General features: G+C 44.6%; 1 protein-coding gene across 8 annotated transcripts in view; it reads left to right on the top strand.

Annotated features, from left to right (window-relative positions):
• The window catches only part of LOC142843758 (uncharacterized), a 30366-nt gene extending 5699 nt beyond the window's left edge, over positions 1–24667 (top strand). For 2 of the 8 annotated variants that reach the window (XM_075961695.1, XM_075961691.1), the window contains 8 exons: positions 547–663; positions 2603–2728; positions 4293–4541; positions 8226–8404; positions 11474–11627; positions 21079–21164; positions 23630–23735; positions 23958–24667. In XM_075961695.1, coding sequence (XP_075817810.1) covers positions 547–663; positions 2603–2728; positions 4293–4541; positions 8226–8404; positions 11474–11627; positions 21079–21164; positions 23630–23735; positions 23958–24005 — 1065 coding nt within the window. In that variant the 3' untranslated portion in view covers positions 24006–24667. Of the gene's footprint in view, positions 1–546; positions 664–2602; positions 2729–4292; positions 4542–8225; positions 8405–11473; positions 11628–11736; positions 11931–21078; positions 21166–23629; positions 23736–23957 lie in introns of those variants that run through there. The other 6 variants (XM_075961697.1, XM_075961694.1, XM_075961692.1 and 3 more) reach the window with 5 other exon arrangements.
• The last annotated feature ends 416 nt before the right edge of the window (positions 24668–25083 follow it).

The following is a 25083-nucleotide window of genomic DNA, read 5'->3' as shown; positions in this document are numbered from 1 at the left end:
GGATGGCCTGCATTTAGCCATGATCAAAGACCGGGAAGTGTTGCATCTCTTCTAATACTAGCTGCCACCTATTCCTGCAAATACTTCTTGGTTACCTTGGATTTTTCCTTATTCCACAGGAACATCAGATGTAGCTCTATTGCTGTCTTTTTTTTCATCATTATTATTTTATAGTCTCTAATGCCAAGAAAATCCCAATTTTTATTGTTTGCCCTTAACTTGTTTAGTGCAAGGTTTTTAGGATAGTTTTTACATATTGTTACTGTTTTTCATGTTTTTCTGCTCACTGTCTATTTGGTCTGTCTCTTTGCTATGTTAGCTTTCAAAGAAATTGAAAAGCGTATTGCTATTGCTTCTGTCTTCTTCTGAAAAGTTTTGGCAATTCAATGATACTTTATAAATTAGCAAGTAAAATTCTTTTTGCATTATTAAAGTGGAAATTAGAAAAAAATAGGGTAGGTATTCAAGGCAAATGAGAAAGTCAAAAGAACTAAAAGTTGCCAATCCCATTGCTTAACTAAATATTTTCCACTTCCGTTGAATAAGAAATCGACTGCGATGGAGGAGATTGTCTTGATGAAGCAGCAGCTTCAAGAAAAGGAAGAAGTCGTTAGTACTTTGCAGACTGAGCTCAGGCAGAAACAGGAAGAGCAAGCTGCACAGGTAGGATGATGGCGCCTCCATTAGGATAGAATCCATGGGGTCCAGAATGGTGCAGGTGGCAAGTCAATCCCGGCAGTCACTTGAAAAGCTTGGTAGATGAAAGTATAGTAGCTAGGATATTAAAGCCAAGCCTAGGAGGGTGTGGCAGAAGAAGCCACAAGTATGGTAAGTGGTTCATATCTTAGTAGGAAACATCAGAACCCCTCAAAAATGCCTTTTAGGTTGGTGAACTTGCCATAGCTTTATGATGACTGTTTTTATTCCTTGAGTCAAGATACTCCAATTTAAACGCACACAGAGATTCTGTATCTCAGGAACGGGCTCATGGCGGAACTCAAAGGAAACGGATAGATACAACAAAAGAAATCAAATCATTGCCTCCATTCTTTTCTGATTAAAATCTTGTTAGGAAGATATATCTTAGCCTTAAAGCCACTTACTGAACATAGACTAAATAAGTGGAGAGGGTATGAGGCTCATTGCTAATGACTCTAGTATGCAGCGTTCTTCTTCATGGTCATTCTGAAGCCAGAGCCAGATCAGTAGTGCTCTCCCGTCAGTCTGTCCCTCCCTGCCTGCCCCCCACTCCCATGCTTCCTGGTCTACTCTTTTATTAGAGTGTGCATGTGTGTGTGTGACGGTGATATTTGTATTCTTCATGTATGGAGCGTGTGTATTCAGAAACTCTTGAATTACATGATGCATAGCATTCGCTCAGCTCCGATGCTTTCATTTTTTTCCTTGCAAGTTTCTCTTGACCTTTATTTTTGGTTGTGTATTTTTTTTCCCAATTTTGATTAATATTTTTTTGATTTATTATTTTTCTTATTTAACTCAAGGCATTCTGTTATGTGTTGGGATTTTTCTTCTGAAACGAGTTTTCTTTTCCATCAACTTCATGAATTTTATTAATTTTCCAAACTTTTCTAACTCTATCGTTCCTTCATGTCCTCTTCATTTTTCTTAAACATGTTTAACGATGAAATAAGTTACAGTGTTTTTCAGCATATTTTTCTGCTCTTTATTCCTCGTGATTTTTGTTGTTGTTTTTGAAGGAAGGTCTCACAATGTAGCCCAGTTTTACCTTGAACTTGTGCCAGTCCTCCTGTCTCAGCCTCTTGAGTGCTGGAATTATAGGCATGAGCCACCATGCCTGACTTTTGAATGGTATTATGTAATTGTTCATGCATCTTTTGTGTGAATATTTTTGCTTACATGTATGTATTTGCACTACATAACCCTGAGGTCAGACGAGGACATCAGATCCCCTGCAACTGGAGTTACAGATAGCGTGGGTGCTGTGATGGAACCTGGATCTTTTCACAAGAGTAGCAAGTGCTAGTTGCCACTGAACCATTGCTAAACCTCTATACAGATCGCATTTGGGTTTTTTTTTCCTGTGGATGGCCTGCATTTAGCCATGATCAAAGACCGGGAAGTGTTGCATCTCTTCTAATACTAGCTGCCACCTATTCCTGCAAATACTTCTTGGTTACCTTGGATTTTTCCTTATTCCACAGGAACATCAGATGTAGCTCTATTGCTGTCTTTTTTTTCATCATTATTATTTTATAGTCTCTAATGCCAAGAAAATCCCAATTTTTATTGTTTGCCCTTAACTTGTTTAGTGCAAGGTTTTTAGGATAGTTTTTACATATTGTTACTGTTTTTCATGTTTTTCTGCTCACTGTCTATTTGGTCTGTCTCTTTGCTATGTTAGCTTTCAAAGAAATTGAAAAGCGTATTGCTATTGCTTCTGTCTTCTTCTGAAAAGTTTTGGCAATTCAATGATAATTTATAAATTAGCAAATAAAATTCTTTTTGCTTTATTAAAGTGGAAATTAGAAAAAAATAGGGTAGGTATTCAAGGCAAATGAGAAAGTCAAAAGAACTAAAAGTTGCCAATCCCATTGCTTAAGTAAATATTTTCCTCCTTCAGTTGCATAAGATTTTGTTTGAGATCGAGGATTTCAGCCTGATGAAGAAGCAGCTTCAAGAAAAGGAAGAACTTATTAGTACTTTGCGGACTGATCTCAGGCTGACACAGGAAGAGCAAGATGCACAGGTAGGATGATGGCGCCTCCATTAGGATAGTATCCATGGGGTCCAGAATGGTGCAGGTGGCAAGTCACCCCGGCAGTCACTTGAAAAGCTTGGTAGATGAAAGTATGTTAGCTAGGATATTAAAGCCAAGCCTAGGAGGGTGTGGCTGAAGAAGCTACTTTCCTAACATAGACTAAAGAAGTGGAGGGTATGAAGCTCATTGCTAATGACTCTAGTATGCAGCGTTCTTCTTTTTGGTCATTCTCAATCCAGTGCCACCCTGTTTGCGTGGGCTCCCTCAACTCTGTTTTTCTCAGTTTCTCGTTGTTCTCCTTTGAGGATGCTTTTGTGCCATGCCGCATTTTCATCCCTGGAGACCTTTGCACACAACATGCAGCTGATCTTAGCCATCAGACATATTGGTAACAGAGGTGTCTTCCATGTATTGATGGCTGACAGTTGAACACAGAGAGTTTTATACCCAGAAATTGATAATCTTATCCTATTAACTTCTGTTGAAGCTTTCATGCTTCATATATAGTGTAGACTAGGGAAATTTTACACATTTTTTATTCTTTTACGTACTTAAAACAAAGGCAGCGAAGACATATGAATATGGTAACAGTTCCGTTGTGGAGCAAGTCACTCCAAACACAATACCAAAGGCTAAATGTGTTAACAAAAGTCATTGCCCTAGCATGCAGGAGACTGATGTGTACAGATTATGGGTTTGACACCAGTGTTGGCTGCATGACAAGTTCCAAGCTAGCCCAGGCTATACAGGAAGACCTATCTCAAAAAGTAAAATTGATAAAAGTAGCCTCAGCTTTAAAGTATTTTGTGAACATGGTAATTATAGAAACATAGAGGAAAAAAAGATGGGATTTAAACAGAACCCTGAGAGCTTGGTAACACTCCAGATAAGCCATGTTCTTGTGGGGAAGACAGAGAGGAATCCTGGGAGCTAGGCAACACTCTAGACAAGCTGCGTTCTTGTGGGGAAGAGTTGGGAAAGACAGAAAGAACGCATTAAAGAGAACAGCCTGCAGGAGTGACAGCTGGTCATGGCTCTCTGGGGAGGTGGTGTGCCCTTGAAAACACAAACAGATAAGCACACAAGATAGACTAGCCTTGTATTTCTATTTGTAGAACATTTCGAATAATGTCCATGGCTTGAACTGCTAATTTATAGGAGTGAGGGTCCAGGACCATTTTTGAGCATGAGTCTGGTACTGAAGGAGCTAACAGAAATTTAACTTCACTTGTATGTTTAATTTTCTAATCATTTCAGAATTAAAAAATATCTTCTCCCATATTTATAACATTTTTAGTATCGATGAAGATTTTTTTAATTAAAGTTATATATGAATTGATTGGAGTTTGATAGTAGGCTTTCGTTCTTGTCTGGAAGTTACTGCTGGGCCTCTTGTTCTTCTGACATTCTCACCCTTGCCCCTCAGAGCTGAGGTTTAGAGAAGCACTGTCCGTCGGTGCTGTGTGCCCATCTTTGGAGGTTAGGCTGAAAGAATTGTCTCTGAGCTACTCTGGAGCGTACCTTGTCTAGTTTCTCTGGCATGTGTCTTCAGTTGAGTTCCATGCAGCAGATGGTCCATGAAAAAGACGCCCGCTTTGAAACCCAGGTCTGCCTCCATGAAGATGAGCTGCTTCCGTTAGTAACCCAGGTCCGCCTCCATGAAGATGAGCGGCTTCCGTTAGTAACCCAGGTCCGCCTCCATGAAGATGAGCGGCTTCCTTTAGTAACCCAGGTCCGCCTCCGTGAAGATGAGCGGCTTCCGTTAGTAACCCAGGCAGATGTGGAGACAGAGATGCAGCAGGTGTGTTGCTCACACTCCATGGAATGACTCTTGTTTTGTTAACATTTAATCCAGACCTCTCAGCCACTTTCCATGCCCTGCCCTTCCCTGCTGCGCTCCACACATCCTCCATGTATTCCTTGGCTTCTTATTGGTGTCCTCTCTTTCGTTGCACATCATTTTCTGTCTTGTCCATACTTTCCCTTTTTCCTTATCTCATCAGGTCGGAACTTCTTGAGGACTTGTGGGAGTCAGCAATGGGCTGGTTTCTTTCTCATTTGCAGATTTACTGCGACCATTCATGTCCTAACCCTGATCTAAAACTTCAAATAGATGAAGTCAGTTTTGTATTTAAAAAAAATAAAAGAGGTAAAAAGAGATTTCAAAGGCACATTCTTTTATTAAATCTGTATTTTTAAGGTGTATTGAAAATTGACTTTCTTGTATTTGAGCTTACCCTGTACTAACTCACATTGTGTGTACTTAGAATGTGTATGATGGCCAGAGGACAACTTTGAATGTCATTCCTTCTTTTGGAGGAATTCCAAAAGAATTCCAGCCTGAAGGAAGAACTAGAAAGGGTAAAGTTAGAGAATAAAACCCTTTCTAAGGAGTTTGAGGCTTTAATGGCAAAGAAAAACCTTCTGAGAGAAGATCTGGAGCTTCAAGGAGAAGATAGTGTACTAAAACAAGCTAGCCTAGAGGCCACTGAGAAATTCCCTCAACAAACGGATGGCATCACTGAACAAGAAACACAAGCTCTGGCAGGCAAATCGCAAGAGCAAGATACTCAGAGTGTGAGCGTTAAACTTGAAGATTCCTCACATAGTTTTAGTTCGCCATCCTTTGCCGAGATTTGACTCAGGAGGGCATTTTTCTCGTTTTCTAGTGTCTGGCTGAGCCCCCTGTCACTCTGTTTCTCCATCTCTAACTCAGCAATTCTTCCCTTGAGTTGCTCAGGCTGCTGGAGGTGGTCACTGATGTCATTGTGGGAGCCCAAAGTCTCACTAGTGTCAGGCTTGGCGCTGTTTGCTGAAAGAAGACACAATTGGGGGGAAAGCTATATGGCACCAGAGGAATAGACCCAAAGTTGTCCCCTGGCACCCAGGCTGACTCAGGCCCTTATACACACATGTGCCTGCACCCACATGAACATGCATATGCCTATACATGTTTATGCCTAAAAGCAGTAGCTTATGTCATGCTGGGATTCACTCTGTTCTGAGTCAGAATCCTTGTCCTGGGTTGTTCCAGCCGATTCCAAGTTAGCTCTGCTTCATCCAGGGACCATGCACTCTGAGTTTATGCATTGGAAACCCTGGCACTGCTTTGTTCTCTCGGCACTATTGCACACTTTCTGTCCACTGAATATTGATGAGACAAGTCTTTTAAGAAGCCCTTCCTCTGCTTCTGTAACGTGCTGTGATAGTGTTTCTTAAAGCTGTCACTCTGGTTTTTATCACCTAATGAGCAAGGTATTTTATTCTGTTCTGAATGCGCTCAAATGTCCATCCTTTCACCTTCTTCTCACACCCACGAGAAGCTTCTTTCCCTTCAGCAGTTCTGACACCAGTGCTCCCATCGCATAACCTCTCCAGCAGAGAATAAATGTGCTTGTGTACAAGTCATTCCCAAACTCTCCCGTTCGTATAACTGCCTGCTTAGGAACCTTTAAAAGGCACACGATTGTCTGGGAGAAGCTTAGGATCCCTCCCTTGATCTGCCATGCAAGGCCTGATTATTTGTCCTCATCTTTTCAGCCCTTTACTTGATCTTAAGCCTGCAGGCCATCAGACCCAGCTCTTCAGCAAACAGTGATGGCCTTGAGGACCTTCTACCCACATCACCATCTTATTGGTGGGAATGTATTCCTCGTTGCTTCCTTTTGGGGGCCACTCCAGATCTCAGATTCTCCTGCCACACTTCCCAGTTGCTTGCTTCTGTTTTGCCTTCTTACTTCCAAAGTGCTTGTCATCCCGTTTGACTCGCGCTGCCTGCACACAAGTGCCTATGCTCTCGGCCCTATCTTTTGACCCCATTTGATAATTTTGTTTTTGTCACCTTGTTGTTGGTGTTCTTTGTTCTTGGTGTTGTTAACGATGTATAGTTAGCTATTTGGTCTGTAACACATGCATACCTGGTGGTCTTGGATGTCCTCAGACTGTGGTAACAGTTATTACCATCATGTGGGTGCTAGAATTGACCCCAGCCGAATTCCTCTGGAAGAGCAGACAGTACTCTTAACCACTGAGCCATCTTTCCAGCCCTGCTTCTTAATTTGAAAGAAATTTCTCTTTTCTCGTTGTTTTATGTATTTTTTTTTCTTGTTTCACGGGTAAATTTTCTAACTTACCTTTCCAAGAATGGTGGTATTTTGCTTTGTTGTTAATTCTACTGTGAGTGTATGACATGTGCAGGTGCCTGTGGAGGCCAGGAGAGGGCGCTGGAATTACAGGCAATTTTGAATTGCCCAACATGGGGATTGAACTGGGGTCCTCTGGAAGAGCAGTGAGGGCTCTTAACTGCTGAACTACTTCTCCACCTCCCATTTTGCTATTGAGACAAGGTCTTATTATATAACTGAAGCTTGCCTAGAGCGTTCAGTGTGGGCCAGGCTGCCCCCAAATTCACATCCTCATGCACCAGTCTCGCAAAGGCCAGGGTTACAGGTATGTGCCTCCACACCTGACTGGTTGCTTCTTTGGTGAGTTTCTCTTGGTAACTCTTTATTGATGCTATAATGATCTGATTGCCTGCATTCTCACCTGTCTCAGCGCCTGTGGTTTCCCCGGCTAATGTGTCATCTGCTTCTGGGCCTCAAGTGTGTGTTGCTGCTGTCCTTTGTTGTCTTCCCGCTCTTGTGTTTGCTGCTTTTTAAAGAGCTACTGGTACGGTAGCATTAATATTTGTGATTGGGTGAAAGGTGTGTGTTGAAGGCTGTTGTCTACCCAGGTGTCCTGACGTCATTTCTGCATCAAGCTCTTAGTGGGTATTGGGAAAGAGTTTTAAACGGATCGCAGTTTTCTAAAGGTGAGTCCATCCTAACATCCATTAACCTTGTGTGTGAGACGCATTGTTTTCTTATTTAATTCTCATGTTTGTATGAGGAAAAGTGCTGATTATCTTCATTTAATAGGTGAGGGAAACAAAGACTTAGATCAACTCTCATCCAAGAAACAGGGTATCCAATTCTAGAGCCCAAGTGTCCTTAACGGTAGGGTGTGCACCTTCTTTATAATAGTGGACATCAGCTCAGCTTGAGTTAAGGCTGGAGTCCAGCTGAGATTGGCTTAGTGATAGAGCCCTTGCCTATGTGCCTGAGTTCTGCCCGAGAATTGAGAAACAAAGACAAGATAAACAAGTCAACAACAACAACAGCACCAACAAGGAAAATGGCTGGTGTTCATGTATAAATACAGAAGTTTATGGCGGGCACATGTGTAAGTGGGAAGCCACTCTTTACATCCCCCTTCACAATAACCTGTAGGTCCCTTAAGTCTGTCTCAGGTCAAAGTCGGAGCTCTGGACCTCAGAGGTGGGGCAATAGGGTAGAATGGAAGGGATGGTTAGGCCCTGGAGCCTTGATGGCAGCTCCTTGGCTGTCTGTGGACTGTGGGAAGGTGCTCACAGTCTGTGGTGCCTGTGTGACAAGAGCGACTGGTCAGTAAGGAATGGGAAGTCACCCTTTGTTCCCTCTGGTTAAAGCTGGAGGAACTGAAGACCCTGCAGCAGCAGTACTTACTGAGGAATCAGGAGGTCATTGAGCTACTGCCACTGAAGGCTCAGCTCCAGGAGTATCAAGAGCAGGCAGAAACCATGCAGATGATGCAGGAGGAACTTAGGCGGGAAAGCCTGGCCTGGCAGCAAGAGCTACATCAGCTCAGGTAGGATGATTCCTGCATCTGCATTTTGACCCTTTACTATTATTATTTTAACACTTTATTTTGAAATAGTTGCTGCTTTATAGAATACTGAGGAAACAGTGAGAGAGCATGTATGTACACTTCACTTAGCTTCCTTCAGTGAAAGCATCCTATATGACATGTACCCGTCACACCCAGCATCCTATGTGACATGTTACATGCCACACCTAGCATCCTATGTGACATGTACCCGTCACACCCAGCATCCTATGTGATGTGTACCTGTCACACCCAGCTTCCTATGTGACATGTACCCGTCACACCCAGCATCCTATGTGACATGTACCCGTCACACCCAGCTTCCTATGTGATGTGTACCTGTCACACCCAGCATCCTATGTGATGTGTACCTGTCACACCCAGCATCCTATGTGACATGTACCCGTCACACCCAGCATGTGACATGTACCCGTCACACCCAGCTTCCTATGTGACGTGTACCCGTCACACCCAGCTTCCTATGTGATGTGTACCTGTCACACCCAGCTTCCTATGTGACATGTACCCGTCACACCCAGCATCCTATGTGATGTGTACCTGTCACACCCAGCTTCCTATGTGACATGTACCCGTCACACCCAGCATCCTATGTGATGTGTACCTGTCACACCCAGCTTCCTATGTGACATGTACCCGTCACACCCAGCATCCTATGTGATGTGTACCTGTCACACCCAGCTTCCTATGTGACATGTACCTGTCACACCCAGCATCCTATGTGACATGAATATGTCACACCCAGCATCCTATGTGACATGTACCCGTCACACCCAGCATCCTATGTGACATGTACCCGTCACACCCAGCATGTGACATGTACCCGTCACACCCAGCTTCCTATGTGACGTGTACCCGTCACACCCAGCATCCTATGTGATATGTACCTTTCACACTCAGCATCCTATGTGACATGTACCTGTCACACCCAGCATCCTATGTGATGTGATACATGTCACACGCAGCTTCTTTTATGCATACCAAAAAAATAGCTGGTGTTCATTAGAAACTCCACTCTTTACCAAATTCAAGAAAATAAGTAAATAAAATAACAACTAATGCCTATTATTTGATATTTTACATGTGCCAGGCTTCGTGTTTGATGAGTGATGTGTGGTGTCTCATTTAATCTTTCAATAGTCCTAAGAAATAACTAGCTTATTCCTAGTTTATTGAAGGAACTTGGCAAGACTAGCATTTGCTCAGTTCTCAAACCTAATATATGCAAGAACCAAAGTACTAAGTCCTTGAGAGTCAACCCTGGTGTTGATTCTGCAATGGGGCATGATGCCGATGAAGGACTGTGGTGGTTTCCAGTGCCCTACCTAGTCCTGCCATCAACATTCCGTATGTGTTGCTGTACACACTGACTCCCTGGTCTCGCCATCCACATTCAGTACATACTGTTGTACACACTGACTCCCTGGTCTCGCCATCCACATTCAGTACATACTGTTGTACACACTGACTCCCTGGTCTCGCCATCCACATTCAGTACTCACTGTTGTACACACTGACTCCCTGTTCTCGCCATCCACATCCGTACTCACTGTTGTACACACTGACTCCCTGGTCTCACCATCCACATCCGTACTCACTGTTGTACACACTGACTCCCTGGTCTCACCATCCACATTCAGTACTCACTGTTGTACACACTGACTCCCTGGTCTCGCATCCACATCCGTACTCACTGTTGTACACACTGACTCCCTGGTCTCGCATCCACATCCGTACTCACTGTTGTACACACTGACTCCCTGGTCTCACCATCCACATCCGTACTCACTGTTGTACACACTGACTCCCTGGTCTCACCATCCACATTCAGTACTCACTGTTGTACACACTGACTCCCTGTTCTCGCCATCCACATCCGTACTCACTGTTGTACACACTGACTCCCTGGTCTCACCATCCACATTCAGTACTCACTGTTGTACACACTGACTCCCTGGTCTCACCATCCACATCCGTACTCACTGTTGTACACACTGACTCCCTGGTCTCGCCATCCACATCTGTACTCACTGTTGTACACACTGACTCCCTGGTCTCACCATCCACATTCAGTACTCACTGTTGTACACACTGACTCCCTAGTCTCGCCATCCACATCCATACTCACTGTTGTACACACTGACTCCCTGGTCTCGCCATCCACATTCAGTACTCACTGTTGTACACACTGACTCCCTGGTCTCACCATCCACATTCAGTACTCACTGTTGTACACACTGACTCCCTGGTCTCACCATCCACATCCGTACTCACTGTTGTACACACTGACTCCCTGGTCTCACCATCCACATTCAGTACTCACTGTTGTACACACTGACTCCCTGGTCTCGCCATCCACATCCGTACATACTGTTGTACACACTGACTCCCTGGTCCCGCCATCCACATCCGTACTCACTGTTGTACACACTGACTCCCTGGTCTCCCCATCCACATCCGTACTCACTGTTGTACACACTGACTCCCTGGTCTCGCATCCACATCCGTACTCACTGTTGTACACACTGACTCCCTGGTCTCGCCATCCACATTCAGTACTCACTGTTGTACACACTGACTCCCTGGTCTCCCCATCCACATCCGTACTCACTGTTGTACACACTGACTCCCTGGTCTCACCATCCACATTCAGTACTCACTGTTGTACACACTGACTCCCTGGTCTCGCCATCCACATCCGTACTCACTGTTGTACACACTGACTCCTGCAGTTCTGGACATCACTCTGCATTCATTCTGCTGAGTTTTCTTGCCAATTTTGAATTGTGTTTCCCGTTTGGAAACCTAGCTCTTTCCTATGAAGGTCCTCCAGTCCTGCCAATAGGAGCTCCTCCTCCAGTTCTGTCACAGCCCGCTCTCACCCCTTACTGGGTGCTTCCACTTGCAAAATAAATTTTACTCTGATATGTATTAGTTTTGCTACATTGCTAACATTGCCTAAGAATGTTTGGAATATAGAATTTTTCTTCTTTGCACCATGAGTATATTTGAGCCATTTTTTTCATGGTGTAGAATGGAAAAAAGTACCTGGGAACTTCATGAGAAGTGGATGAAGGAGCAGTACATTATGGCAATCGCAGATAAAGATGAGAAGCTCGGTCATCTGCAGAGTCTCCTGCGGTCTTCCTCACAAATCCCTATTCTCTCTGCACAGTACCAGAGACAGGTGAGGAGATCATGTAGTTTGCGCAGGGTGCCACGATCCAGAAAAACATCCTCCTCCTATAAGTAACTGCCCATCTCTCAACTTCTACAGTGGGCATGATTTCTTCTAGGGGGAGGAGTTAAGTATGAACTGTCTGAGGAGACAATGCCACGGACGTTTGTTTCCTGGCAAGCATCCCCAGAAACATCAGTCTCCGTCGATGGCTCACAAAACCTTGAGACAGAACTTCTCAGGGCTCAGCTTAATAACAGCTTAGACGAAATTCACCAGAAAGAATCAAGAACTGAGCAGCTGAACAGCAAGGTACGTGTTTTGTGCTAGACTGAAATTCAGTTTCTTTTTTTCTCTTCCTGGTGGTAAGATTCAGCACAGGCACCAGCTCCAGCAGAACTTAGGAACAAAAGTTATAAGAGCGAGTGTTTATTCCAGAGCAGAGGACACAGGCCACATTCCCCTCGCCCTTGGCCGGTCTTTGAGAGTGACTTGGGGAAACCGATGCAGAAACTTCACCCCATCTTATCACGTGTTAGTAATGTGTCAGCATCTCCTCATGCATCTCCATCAGTCACTGTCTTCCTGCTGCTTTGACTGGTCCAAGTGTTCTCAATGGCTCCTCCCAGTCCTGCCCTCTTCAGAGAAACATAGATAGGTAGGGTCTGCCAAAATTAGACGTCATGCATGAAGCTAGTGGTTAGTGAGTCCAGGGGTCTGTGAGAAAAGTTGTGAATGCCCGCAAATGTCTGCACAGTGTGGGGTGGGTGCGTGCATCTTCTCACAGGAAGTCACAGAACACGGGTGAAAGTGCTCACCTCACAATCCTGATGACTTCCGTTTCATCTCTGGATCCCACAGTGGAAAGATAGCATCAGCTCCTGAGCGCCGCTCTTCTGTGTTCTCTACATGTGTGCTGTAGAATGAACATTCCTACACTCATGCATGTGTATTTCACACATGCACACAAACACACGCAAATACTAATTACATTGTGATTCAAAAATCATAAAAATCAGGAGATGATTTTCCCTGATGAGGAGAAAAGCCCACTTGCTCAAGGCTGCAGTCATTCTGAAGTCAGTGGTCATGTGTGTGACTAGTGTGTTTACCACACATACAAGGGACTTGTTAGAGGGATAAATTCAACCATCACTAGAATGTCAGACTCCATAGGCTTTGGATTCAAATGAACTGATAAACTAAATGGCTTAGTTTTGTTTGGTGGGGAGGGGTCTCCTCTCACCTACCTATTACAGAGGTTCTGACCTTTGTAGCTCTGTGGCTGTGAAGACCCAGTGACTCCTTCCGGTCACACCTCAGCTCTTGTCCCTCTCTAAATGCTAGTCTGTAGCTCTGTCGGGGCTTTTCCTCCTATGACATATTTATATGTCATATTTATATAACATATAAACAGAAACAGGTGTTTATAGATGATGAAATAAATTATTTTGGTAGATAATAACAGCTGAAATTTTTTAATGATTTATCAAAGTAAAATGTAATTGGTTGTCTTCTACTCTTTTTATGCTAGCTCTTTTGGGAGCCCACCATCCAGCTCCCAAATAAATACACACACAGAGGCTTATTATTACTTATAAAATCCCAACCTTATCTTGTCTCTATCCAGCTTTTCTTTTTTTTATTGAAAGAAAAAAAAAGAAATTTCCGCCTCCTCCCAGCCTCCCATTTCCCTCCCCCTCCTCCCACTCCTCTCCTCCTCCCCCCACTCCTCTCCCCCTCCCTCTCCAGTCCGAAGAGCAGTCAGGATTCCCTGCTCTGTGGAAAGTCCAAGGTCCTTCCCCCTCCATGCAGGTCTAGGAAGGTGAACATCCATACTGGCTAGGCTCCCACAAAGCCAGAACATGAAGTAGGATCAAAACCCAGTGCCATTGTCTTTGGCTTCTCTTCAGCCCTCATTGTCTGCCATGTTCAAAGAGTCCGGTTTCATCCCATGCTTTTTCGGTCACTGTCCAGCTGGCCTTGGTGAGCTCCCAATAGATCAGCCCCACTGTCTCAGTGAGTGGGTGCACCTCTCGTGGTCCTGACTTCCTTGCTCATGTTCTCCCTCCTTCTGCTCTTCATTGGGACCTTGGGAGCTCAGTCCGATGCTCCAGTGTGGGTCTCTGTCTCTATCTCCATCCATCGCCAGATGAAGGTTCTATGGTGATATGCAAGATATTCACCAGTATGGCTATAGGATAGGGTCATTTCAGGTTCCCTATCCTCAGCTGCCCAAGGAGCTAACTGGGGACATCACCCTGGGCACCTGGGAGCCCCTCTAGGTTCAAGTCTCTTGCCAACCCTAAGATGGCTCCCTTAATTAAGTTATGTGATTCCCTGCTCCTCTATCCAACCTTCCTTTCTCCCAATCATCCCGTTTCCCCAAGTTCCCCCCCCCCCATTATCCCCTTCTTACTTTTCTCTCCCCATCTCCCCTTACTCCCCTCCCAACCCACTCCCAAGTTCCCAATTTTTTGCCCGGCAATCTTGTCTACTTCCCATACGCAGGATAACAACTATATGTTTTTCTTTGGGTTCACCTTCTTACTTAGCTTCTTTAGGATCACAGATTATAGACTCAATGACCATTATTTGTGGCTAGAAACCAATTAAGAGTCAGTACATCCCTTGTTCCTCTTTTTGGGTCTGGGATACCTCACTCAGGATAGTGTTTTCTATTTCCATCCATTTGCATGCAAAATTCGAGAAGTCATTGTTTTTTACCGCTGAGTAGTACTCTAATGTGTATATATTCCACACTTTCTTCATCTATTCTTCTATTGAAGGATATCTAGGTTTTTTTCCAGGTTTTGGCTATAACAAATAATGCTGCTATGAGCATAGTTGAACAAATGCTATTGTCATATGATAGGGTATCTCTTGGGTATATTCCCAAGAGTGGTATTGTTGGGTCCAGGGGTAGGTTGATCCCGAATTTCCTGAGAAACCGCCACACTGCTTTCCAAAGTGGTTGCACAAGTTTGCATTCCCACCAGCAATGGATGAGGGTATCCCTTCCTCCACAGCCTCTCCAGCAAAGGCTATCATTGGTGTTTTTGATTTTAGCCATTCTGACAGGTGTAAGATGATATCTCAAAGTTGTTTGGATTTGCATTTCCCTGATTGCTAAGGAGGTAGAGCATGATCTTAAGTGTCTTTTGGCCATTTGAACTTCTTCTGTTGAGAATTCTCTGTTCAGTTCCGTGCCCCATTTTTTAATTGGGTTAATTAGCATTTTAAAGTCTAGCTTCTTGAGTTCTTTATATATTTTGGAGATCAGACCTTTGTCTGTTGCAGGGTTGGTGACAATCTTCTCCGAGTCAGTAGGTTGCCTTTTTGTCTTAGTGACAGTGTGTTTGCTTTACAGAAGCTTCTCAGTTTCAGGAGGTCCCATTTATTCAATGTTGCCCTTAATGTCTGTGCTGCTGGTGTTATACATAAGAAGCGATCTCCTGTCCCCATCTGTTGTAGTGTACTTCCCACTTTCTCTTCTATCAAGTTCAGTGTGTTCAGGTTGATATTGAGGTCTCTGATCCATTTGGACTTGAGTTTTGTGCATGGTGATAGATATGGGTCTATTTTCATTCTTTTACAGGTTGACATCCAGTTGTGCTAGCACCATTTATTGAAGATGCTTTCTTCCATTGTATGCGTTTAGCTCCTTTATCAAAAATGAGGTGTTCATAGGTTTGTGGGTTAAAATCCAGGTCTTCTATATGATTCCATTGGTCGACTTTTCTCTTTTTATGCCAATACCACACTGTTTTCATTACTGTAGCTCTGTAATATAGTTTGAAGTCAGGGATAGTAATGCCTCCAGATGATCCTTTATTGTATAAGATTGTTTTGGCTATCCTGGGTTTTTTGTTTTTCCATATAAAGTTGATTATTGTCCTCTCAAGATCTGTGAAGAATTTTGATGGGACCTTGATGGGGATTGCATTGAATCTATAAATTGCCTTTGGTAGAATTGCCATTTTTACTATGTTGATCCTCCCAATCCAAGAGCAAGGGATGTCCATCCATTTTTTGTTATCCTCTTCAATTTCTTTCTTCAATGCCTTAAAGTTCTTGTAAAATAGATCTTTCACTTCCTTGGTTAGATTTACCCCAAGATATTTTATGCTGTTTGTGGCTATCATGAATAGAGAAGGCTCTCTGATTTCCCTCTCTGCTTCCCTATCCTTTGTGTATAGGAGGGCGACTGATTTTTTTGAAGTTGATCTTGTATCCTGCCACATTACTAAAGGTGTTTATCAGATGTAGGAGTTCTTTGGTGGAGTTTTGGGGGTCGCTTATGTATACTATCATATCATCTGCAAATAACAAAAGTTTAACTTCTTCCTTTCCAATTCGTATCCCCTTGATCCCCTTATGTTGTCTTATTGCTGTTGCTAGAACCTCAAGCACTATATTGAAGAGGTATGGAGAGTGTGGACAGCCCTGTCCTGTTCCTGATTTTAGTGGGATGGCTTTGAGTTTCTCTCCGTTTAATTTGATGTTAGCTGTCGGCCTGCTGTAAATAGCTTTTATACATTTAGGTATGACCCTTGTAGCCCTGATCTCTCCAAGACTTTTATCATAAAGGGATGTTGAATTTTGTCAAAAGCTTTTGCAGCATCTAATGAAATGATCATATGGTTTTTTTCTTTCAGTTTATTTATATGATAAATTACATTGATAGATTTTCCTATGTTGAACCAGCCCTGCATCTCTGGGATGAAGCCTACTTGATCATAATGGATAATTTTTCTAATGTGTTCTTGGATTCAGTTTGCCAGTATTTTGTTGAGGATTTTTTGCATCGGTGTTCATGAGCGAGATTAGCCTGTAATTCTCTTTCTTGGTTGAGTCTTTTGTGGTTTTGGTATCAGAGTAACTGTAGCTTCATAAAAGGAATTTGGCAATGCCTCTTCTGTTTCTATATTGTGAAATACATTAAGGAGTATAGGTATTAGGTCTTCTTGGAAGTTCTGGTAGTATTCTGCATTGAAACCATCTGGTACTGGGCTTTTTTTGGTAGGGAGGTTTTTGATAACAGTTTCTAATTCTTCGCGACTAACAGGTCTATTTAGATTGTTCCCCTGCTCCTGGTTTAACTTTGGTATATGGTATTTATCTAAAAGAGTGTCCATTTCTTTTACATTTTCCAGTTTTGTGGCATACAGGCTTTTGTAGTAAGATCTAATGATTCTCTGAATTTCCTCTGTGTCTGTGGTTATGTCCCCCTTTTCATTTCTGATCTTATTAATTTGCATATTCTCTCTCTGCCGTTTGATTAGTTTGGATAGGGGTTTGTCAATCTTGTTGATTTTTTCCAGAAACCAGCTTTTTGTTTCATTGATTCTTTGGATTGTTTTCTGTGTTTCTATTTTACTGATTTCAGTCCTCAGTTTGATTATTTCCAGTCTTCTACTCCTCCTAGGTGAGTCTGCTTCTTTTTTTTTTTCTAAAGCTTTCAGGTGGGCTGTTAAGTCTCCAATATGTGCTTTCTCCGTCTTCTTTAAGTGGGCACTTAGTGCTATGAGCTTTCCTCTTAGGACTGCTTTCATAGTGTCCCATAGGTTTGAGTATGTTGTTTCTTTATTATCACTGAATTCCAGGAAGACTTTAATTTCTTTCTTTATTTCTTCTTTGATCCAGATGTGGTTCAGTAGTTGACTGTTCAGTTTCCATGAGTTTGTAGGCTTTCTGGGGGTAGCATTGTTGTTGAATTCTTAGTTTAATCCATGGTGATCTGATAAGACAAAGGTGGTTACTAATATTTTTTTGTAACTGTGAAGGTTTGCTTTGTTACCGAGTATGTGGTCAATTTTTGAGAAGGTTCCATGAGCTGCAGAGAAGAAGGTATATTCTTCCCTATTTGGGTGTATCCAGCTTTTCTTTAACTTATATTATTCTGACTAACTTTGCCTCTGGGCTTTTTACTTTTCTCACTTCCGTGTACCGTACTTTCCCTCTTACTCTGCGTCTTGCTATGTAGGGGTGGGGGGTGGCCTCTGCCATCCTCCTCTCCTTATTCTCTCTTGATCCTCCCTCAGATTTCTCCTTCTATGTATTCTCTCGGCCTGCCTGCCAGCCCCGCCTGTCCTTTCGTCTGCCTTGCTACTGGCCATTCATCTCTTGATTAGACCATCAGTTGTTTTAGACAGGCCAAGAATCACAGCTTCACGGAGTTAAACAAATGCAACATAAACTAAAGTCACACACATTAAAGTAATATTCTACAACAGTTAACACACAAAAGTAACAGATCATTGGCATAGAAGGCTACGTGTTCACAAAGAGATGTGTTACAAGCAGTCAAGATAAAGAACCAGGATGTCTCACACCCTGGCAAGTCCGTCATTCCTCTTCTAATCACAGGCTTAGAACTAAGTGGAGCCGTTTGCAGTATGAACATACTGCTATAGTCCATCATCACTCTGGATAAGAAATAGTTCTCTTTGGAATCTGGCTACAAGGAAGGCACCTCCCTAGCCTCACTCATCCACTAGTTAACAAGTAACTGTCATTTGCCGGCTGAGAGTCTGGTCATGTGGTAGGCACTGAGGACACACATAAAACCTTAAGTCATGTGAGCTTAGTCTCACTCCCTGTGGGTCCCAGCTTCTCACTTGAGATGAAGTTGAGGGGCCGCCACACGTGTTTCTCTCTAACCCTGTCTGCCCTCGCTCCTTTGCTAAATGCTAAGGTGTTCTACACAGTTCTACCTGCTTAGCTCAATGTCTCTGTGCAGTGTAGGAATGTGATAGAAACCTTAAAACGTGACTAATGGTATAATGTTAGTCTAGCCTTAGTGGACTGAATTCAGTTAGCCTGTGAGTAAAGTAGCGGCAGAAACTGAGGAGCCTAAGTGGTCTGTGCACTGCACATCTCTGTAGTGGCAGCCCCACAGCAGCCGTTCCTATGAGCAGTGGTTGCTCCAGTGAGACTCCATGTACACTGGGAGGGCCGTGCCCCTGGATCCTATGCCTGCTCCTAACCCCAGAAACCTAGACAGAATGCAGACAGCCAAGACGGGTTACGAGTGGCTGATTAGTGATCGACTATTTGTCTTTGTAGTTCATAAGCCTTTGCTTCCAACAAGTTTATGGGTCTGACTTCTGTTTCTAGATTTACTAGAGACAAAATGAGAAACAATTTTATTTACTTTTTTTTAATTTTTTTTATTGATAAAAGGAGAATAAAGAAAAGAAAAAAAAAGAAAAACAAATTTCCACCTCCTCCCAGCCTCCCATTTCCCTCCCCCTCCTCCCACTCTTCTCCCCCTCCTCCCACTCTTCTCCCCCTCCTCCCACCCCTCTCGCCTTCCCCCTACTCCTCTCCCCCTCCCTTTCCACTCCAAAGAGCTGTCAGGGTTCCCTGCCCTGTGGTAAGTCCTAGGTCCTCCCCCCTCCATCCATATCTAGGAAGGTGAACATCCAGACTGGCTAGGCTCCCACCAAGCCAGCACATTGCGTAGGATCAAAACCGCGTGCCATTGTCCTTGGCGTCTCATCAGCCCTCATTGTTCGCCATGTTCCGAGAGTCCAGTTTTATCCCATGCTTTTTGTGGTAACAGTTCAGCTGGCCTTGGTGAGCTCCCAGTAGATCATCTCCACTGTCTCAGTGGGTGGGTGCACTCCTCGTGGTCCCGACATCTTTGTTCATGTTCTCACTCCTTCTGCTCCTCATTGGGACCTTGGGAGAAACAATTTTAAAATGGGGAGATTTGTTTTGCTTGCGTTTACTTGTGTTTGGTGTACCTGGGGGCTGTTCATTCCAGCTAGGATTGCTTCTCCTGTGGTGGGAGAGCATGGGGTTAGTCCTCACCCTGGAGTTCTATTGTACTCAGCCCACCACCCTCAAATAACTTTAGCTCCCCCAAAATTCGCACCCTTTTCTCCAGTAACAGCCTTTCTTCCCACACCCATGCCTTTCCAGTGCCCTTACTGTAGTTTAGATTGGGGAGCATCATAAAGTAGGTGGGACTCAAGACTGAGATCCACACCTGTAAGCCTTGCTCTGGGAGCTGCTGCTGCCATGGCCTTGAGTAGTGTAAACTTACTTCCTTTTTCCATCTGTAAAAAAGGAGGGAGGTGCTTTCTCTGCTTCTTTCAATGAAGATGGAATTTGTCCAAATGTTTTATAAACTGAAACTTGATCTTTAGAGTAACAACCACACACAGTCATCTGGAGCCACGTTCAGTTACAGAGCACGTTGTGATCATGTGTGCTATCTGTGTGCATTCAATGCGTTTTCCCAGATGTCTCTAGAAAACTGTTTTCTCTGAAACATTGATGAACTTTCTTAACAAACACGTAGAAGAGAATCAAGAGAACACAAGACTCATAGCCAGATCCATCCATTTCCTGTGACCCAAGCCTTCCCGTGTCTCCGTGGTGGGTACTCAGGAGGACGTCTCCATGGCTACCAATGTATCTGGGTGTTAATCGTGACTGAAGTTTAAAATGACAGTCCACAAGTGAAGAAGCCCAATTCTGGTTCAAGAGGAGTCCATCCCAGTCAGCTAAATGTTTTCACTCATAGTAAAAATGTTTTCTGGTTTAGAAACCAGCAGTTAGATTGCTTTGCCAGGTAGTGGGTACCCTGACTGAACTTGTGCAGGGACATATCTGACTGTGGCTTATCCCTCGGGACCTAGAGAAAAGGTTGGCATACTGTTTCTACTTGGTGAGCATCTGGGCTCTCACTTCCGCTTCACAAGTACACATAGAGACATATAACTTCTGTCTGCTCCCTTGGAAACATGCACACCCAGTAATACTATGACACACATTTTTAAGTGTGAGCTTGCTCTCTGTCTATACTGAGTTCTAGGGCTTGTTATTTATTAGTAATTTTAGCATGGAACCAACCTTCTGCGCTTTGCATACATTCCTGGAATAGCCTGTTCTACTGGAATTTTTGTTAGGGGGTTGGTTCTCTTTAATCGTTATTCAGTTCATAGTCCTTGGAACCAGTAAAAATAAACCAGTTTCCTGCTCTTCTTCCAGAATTAGTTTCCTTTCGTGGCTGAAACACTTAGGTATTTTTCCCTTTAAAGAAGCAGACCGTGGTAGGACTCTAAGGTAGATTCTGCACTGCAAATCAGGTAGGTCCTGCAAGTTCAGGCCAGTTGCCTAAGCACTGCTTCCAGTGATGTGGTCTGGGCTGGCACTTATCCTCACCCCTGCTGCGATTCTCTCAGCTGCTAGAGGAGGAGAATACCCTCTCCATCCACCTCAGCAATGCCAGCCAGAGTCTCCTCAAGAGACAGCACCCCTGTAATGACCTCTTCAAGTACTGTGCTGTCCTGGAGAAGCAGGTGCAGGAGCTGCAGGTGGTAAGGCAGCGGCGGGAAGTGCTCAGAGTGATAGCTAGGGACTGTCGCTTCCCTACACGGTGGAAGGCTCTCAGTTTGCACACACATGGTGTCTGAAGAGCTTCCCTCACAACTGTTGTTGTTTCTAGGGGCCACCAAATGGACTCAATCCAGGCGTGCCCCAGGAAAGCAATGAAAAGAGGGATCCGGAGGCCACAGGGGAGACACAGCCAAGGTACAGGAGCGTGATTCGCCCTCCATCATACACTGTGTGCAAAGAAATTGGGTGGTAGACAAGAGAGGGTGATGGGTGAATATGATAAAACTATATTATCTACGTGTATGAAAACATCGTAATGAAACCTATTGTTGTGTATGGCCAGTGTATGTTATTTTAATGAAATTGGGTTGTAATCTTGGTGGAGTAGAGTTCGCCATATGCTCTTAGTGTGGCAGGGGGCAAGGTCAGAGGACAATGTTGGGTGTCTTTGTGTAACCCTTTCTAACATTGTCCCCTGAGACAGAGTTTCTCATTGAACCTGGCACTTGCCATTTTTCAGTGACCGGGGGTCATTAGCCATCCTCCTGCCTCTGTCTTCTCCCTAGCCCTGGGGACTGCAGGTGCACACAATCAGGCAGCTCTCACATGGCTGCCGGGGGTGGGGATGCAGATCCTCATGCTTGCAAAGCCAGCGCTCTTCCCAACTGAGCCATCTCCAGGACCCCAGCGTCAGAGCTTTTAAAGGGCCAAATGAACGCATTCTCATCACCTGTCTGACTCCCAGATTTTGATTGTTTGTTTTTGAGACAAGTTCTTTCTGAGTAGCTCTGGCTGGCCTGAAACTTGATTTGTAGACCAGGCTGGCCTTGAAGTCACAGCAATGCCCTGCCTCTGCCTCCCAAGTGCTGTGATTAAAACTATATGTCACCGCACCTAGCTAGCCAATTGAAATTTTAAAGATTGTAACCTAGGGGAAATAGAAGAGCACTTAAGAAGGAGTGTGGCTTGATTTATTGGCAAATGCACTACCTAACCCTGAACTTCCCTTTGCCAGTCACCGGCTTTTGGCCATCTAGGAGGGCATGAATGTGTGTGATATTGTGGGTACTCTACCACAAATGTGACTGGAAAGACACAGCTGTGTCCTGCTCATTACTTATTCCACATCAAGGAAACTGGAGATCACTGTGTGTAAGAAGGTGGTGTGGCTGCAAGCGTTCTGTTGCTGAGATCCCCTTTACGTGGAAAGAAACAGCAGACACCTCCATTATGTGTGTAAGGGCGAGTCACTGTGTCTGCCGTCTCTTCCCTCAGAATGAACGGCACTAGGGGTGTTTGTGCCTTCTTGCAATGCCTTCCCCAGGGAGCAGGTCTTAGCTGAGATTTCCTTCTTTCCCATCCAGCTTCCATACAGCTTTTGTTCTCAACGCCGTCTAGGTAGCCTTGAGGGTAGGCTCTACGGGAACACAGTGCAGCTTGTGTAGTGGCCTTGCAGAGACTTTCAGACACATTTGTTCATGGCCGTTTCTCTGCCACTTATGAGAAACCTGGTCCGTGGGGAGGCTCAGGACCACTTGAGACAGCTTAGTCAGGATGAGTCTGGAGCCTGTGTCTGGACCACATTAACCTAAGGTTAGCCCCTCCCCCCTTTCCTTCGGACTGAGAGCAGAATGAAGGCCAGGTGTTGGTGATGCACACCTTTAATCCCAGCACTTGGGAGGCAGAGGCAGGTGGATCTCTGTGAGTTTGAAGCCAGCCTGGTCTACTGAGCAAGTTCCAGGGCAGACTCCCTAGGTGCATAGAGAAACCCTGTCTCAGAAAACAAAACAATGATAACAACAAACCCAGAATGGAGAGCAGGGCCACTAAATATGGCCCACCTGAACCAGGTTCAGATTAAGGTATTTCCTCTCTGCTGAAGAAGACAGCAACCCATAGAGAAGTGTCCAGTTGATGGAGATTCCCTGTGTGGGGAAGAAACATGAAGAGGAAGGGGCTTCGCATGCCCCCCACTCCAGTTAAAATGTCTGCCCTGAGTGACGAGACAGGCCTTGCCCTGTTGTTCACAGAGGCCACTGAGTAATGGCAGCTTCTCCTTAAATGGAGAATTTCCAGAATGAAGTAATAAGTACATCAGCAGAAATCAGAGCAGAAGCTGCAGGCGCTGCAGTGGCTGCAGCTCAGCCTCATGCTAAGAGTCCTACAAAATTTCTTGAGTTCTTTGCCTATTATAAATTGAAAAAAAAAAATGTTGAGCGTGATGGAGCATGCCTGTAATCCCAGCCCTGGGGAGCAGAGCCAGGACAATCGTAAGTTCAAAGCCAGTTTGGGCTGCATAGTAAGCCCCTTGCTCAAAAACAAAGAAAAAACCAGGGTGGGGTGGAGACGGAAGGGGAGAGAGAAATGAGTGAGTTTCTGAATGAAATGTAGTGTGTGGGGGGGGGGGAGAACATGAGGCATAAAGACAAACGGGCATTGGGTTCTAGTTCCCTTGTTAGTCGTGCTTCCATGGGTCAGACACTAACCAGCTTCCCAGCCGGAAGCACCCAAGCCAGCATCCTCAATAAGCAGTTCCTTTACTACTGTGTGGGCCTGGCCTATGGGAGAAATTTCTGCTGCCAGTCCCCAAGCCACCTTCCCAGGATGGCTGGGAAGATGCTCATGCAGGGGATGTGTGCTGTATCTTTCTCTCCACACAGGCTGGGGCACAGTGAAGTCAATCCACCCCGGACTTCTACGATTGGTACCGGTGGCTCTCCCGAAACATCCATACTAATAGATGTCTCAGACAGCAGCTGCGGAAGGGTAAGAGGGAAGGACGCAGGGAGAACTCGGCTGTGGGAACAGGCTGAGGTATGGAGATGGGCAATGTTATTGGTGTTCAGCCCCTGAGGAAACATTCTCCTGGAGTGCCCCTCTGCTGTGAGGATGGGATCAGCTGGCTAAGATGCAGAATTACTGGTGAAGAGAAAGAGCCTCAGGTGGAGCTGACTTCCTCATGTTGTTGTTTTGTTTTGTTTGTTTCAGACACCCAGTACTGCTCTTTGGAAGAGGATTCTTCCGCGTTCACTGTAACATCTATTCCTGATGGCTCATGTGCTCCTCATCCTGTTTTTCACAAGTTATAAATAAACTTTTCACTTTATATATATAAACAGCTCTCAGAACTTGTAATTCCTTCATCTCTAATGTCAGAATTTTAGTTTTTAGAACAGCCTTCCCACTTCCAACCCTTCCGTATCTTAGAAAGTTCCCATAACAACAGAGGACAGGTTGGGACTCAAGGCCTGGTGCATCCTGTTTTCTGGATGTCCCTCCACTGGGGCTGGGGCATGTGTGCGTGTCCTGAAGCCACTCAGGAGCCGGAGCATCACAACTTCTAGCTCAAGAACCCCTGAGCTACGGCTCATGGTTGTAAGTTATTCTGTCTTCAATGCCATTGTCACCCGGCTCTGTGAACAGGGCTGAGACAATGGGAAGAGAAGACGAAACTCCTGATCCAGACCTGAGAGCAGTGGTCTCGAGTGACACCACTGTGCCTGTGCCCCCCCCCTTGCTAGCCGCCGGCTTTCTCATTGCCGACATCACATCTTCCCTTCTGTGCTCATCACCTGAAGAGGGAGACTGATGGGCTCACCGATCAGCTCTATGTTCTATGGTGATTCCATTTTAGTCACAACCTCCCAAGGACTTTCCTGAACTATTGTAAAATAATAAAGTGTTATTTTCGGAATGAAGATTTGTGTGAGGTTGTCTGTCAGCACAGTTGTTACGTACCTGTGTCTGCTCTCTGGAGAGTGGAGGAGGGATGGTTCCCAGAGTACTAAAGTTCTGAAAAGCCTCCCTTCTCACTGACCAGCCTCAGAGGGCTGTGAGCATCCTTCTAGCCTCAGCTGCTGAAGCCAAAGCAGAGGAGGTGGGGGGAAGAAATCCACCCCGAGACTGAGTTAAAGAAGCAGAGTGCCGGGGTGAAGTCCTGAAGCCTTGTGTATTGTTCTGAGAGAACACTGGAAAATGTTGGGCACTTGCCTGCAACTCCAGCACTCAGAAGGCCGAGACAGGAGATCATAAGTTCGGGGTCAGTCTTGTCCATTTAGTTAAGTTCAAGATAGCGTGTGGTACATAGCAAGACTGTCAAAGAAGAAAACAGCAC

Source organism: Microtus pennsylvanicus, chromosome 2 (assembly GCF_037038515.1).
Source record: "Microtus pennsylvanicus isolate mMicPen1 chromosome 2, mMicPen1.hap1, whole genome shotgun sequence".
Taxonomy (NCBI): domain Eukaryota; kingdom Metazoa; phylum Chordata; class Mammalia; order Rodentia; family Cricetidae; genus Microtus; species Microtus pennsylvanicus.
This window is presented reverse-complemented; position numbering and strand designations above follow the sequence as displayed.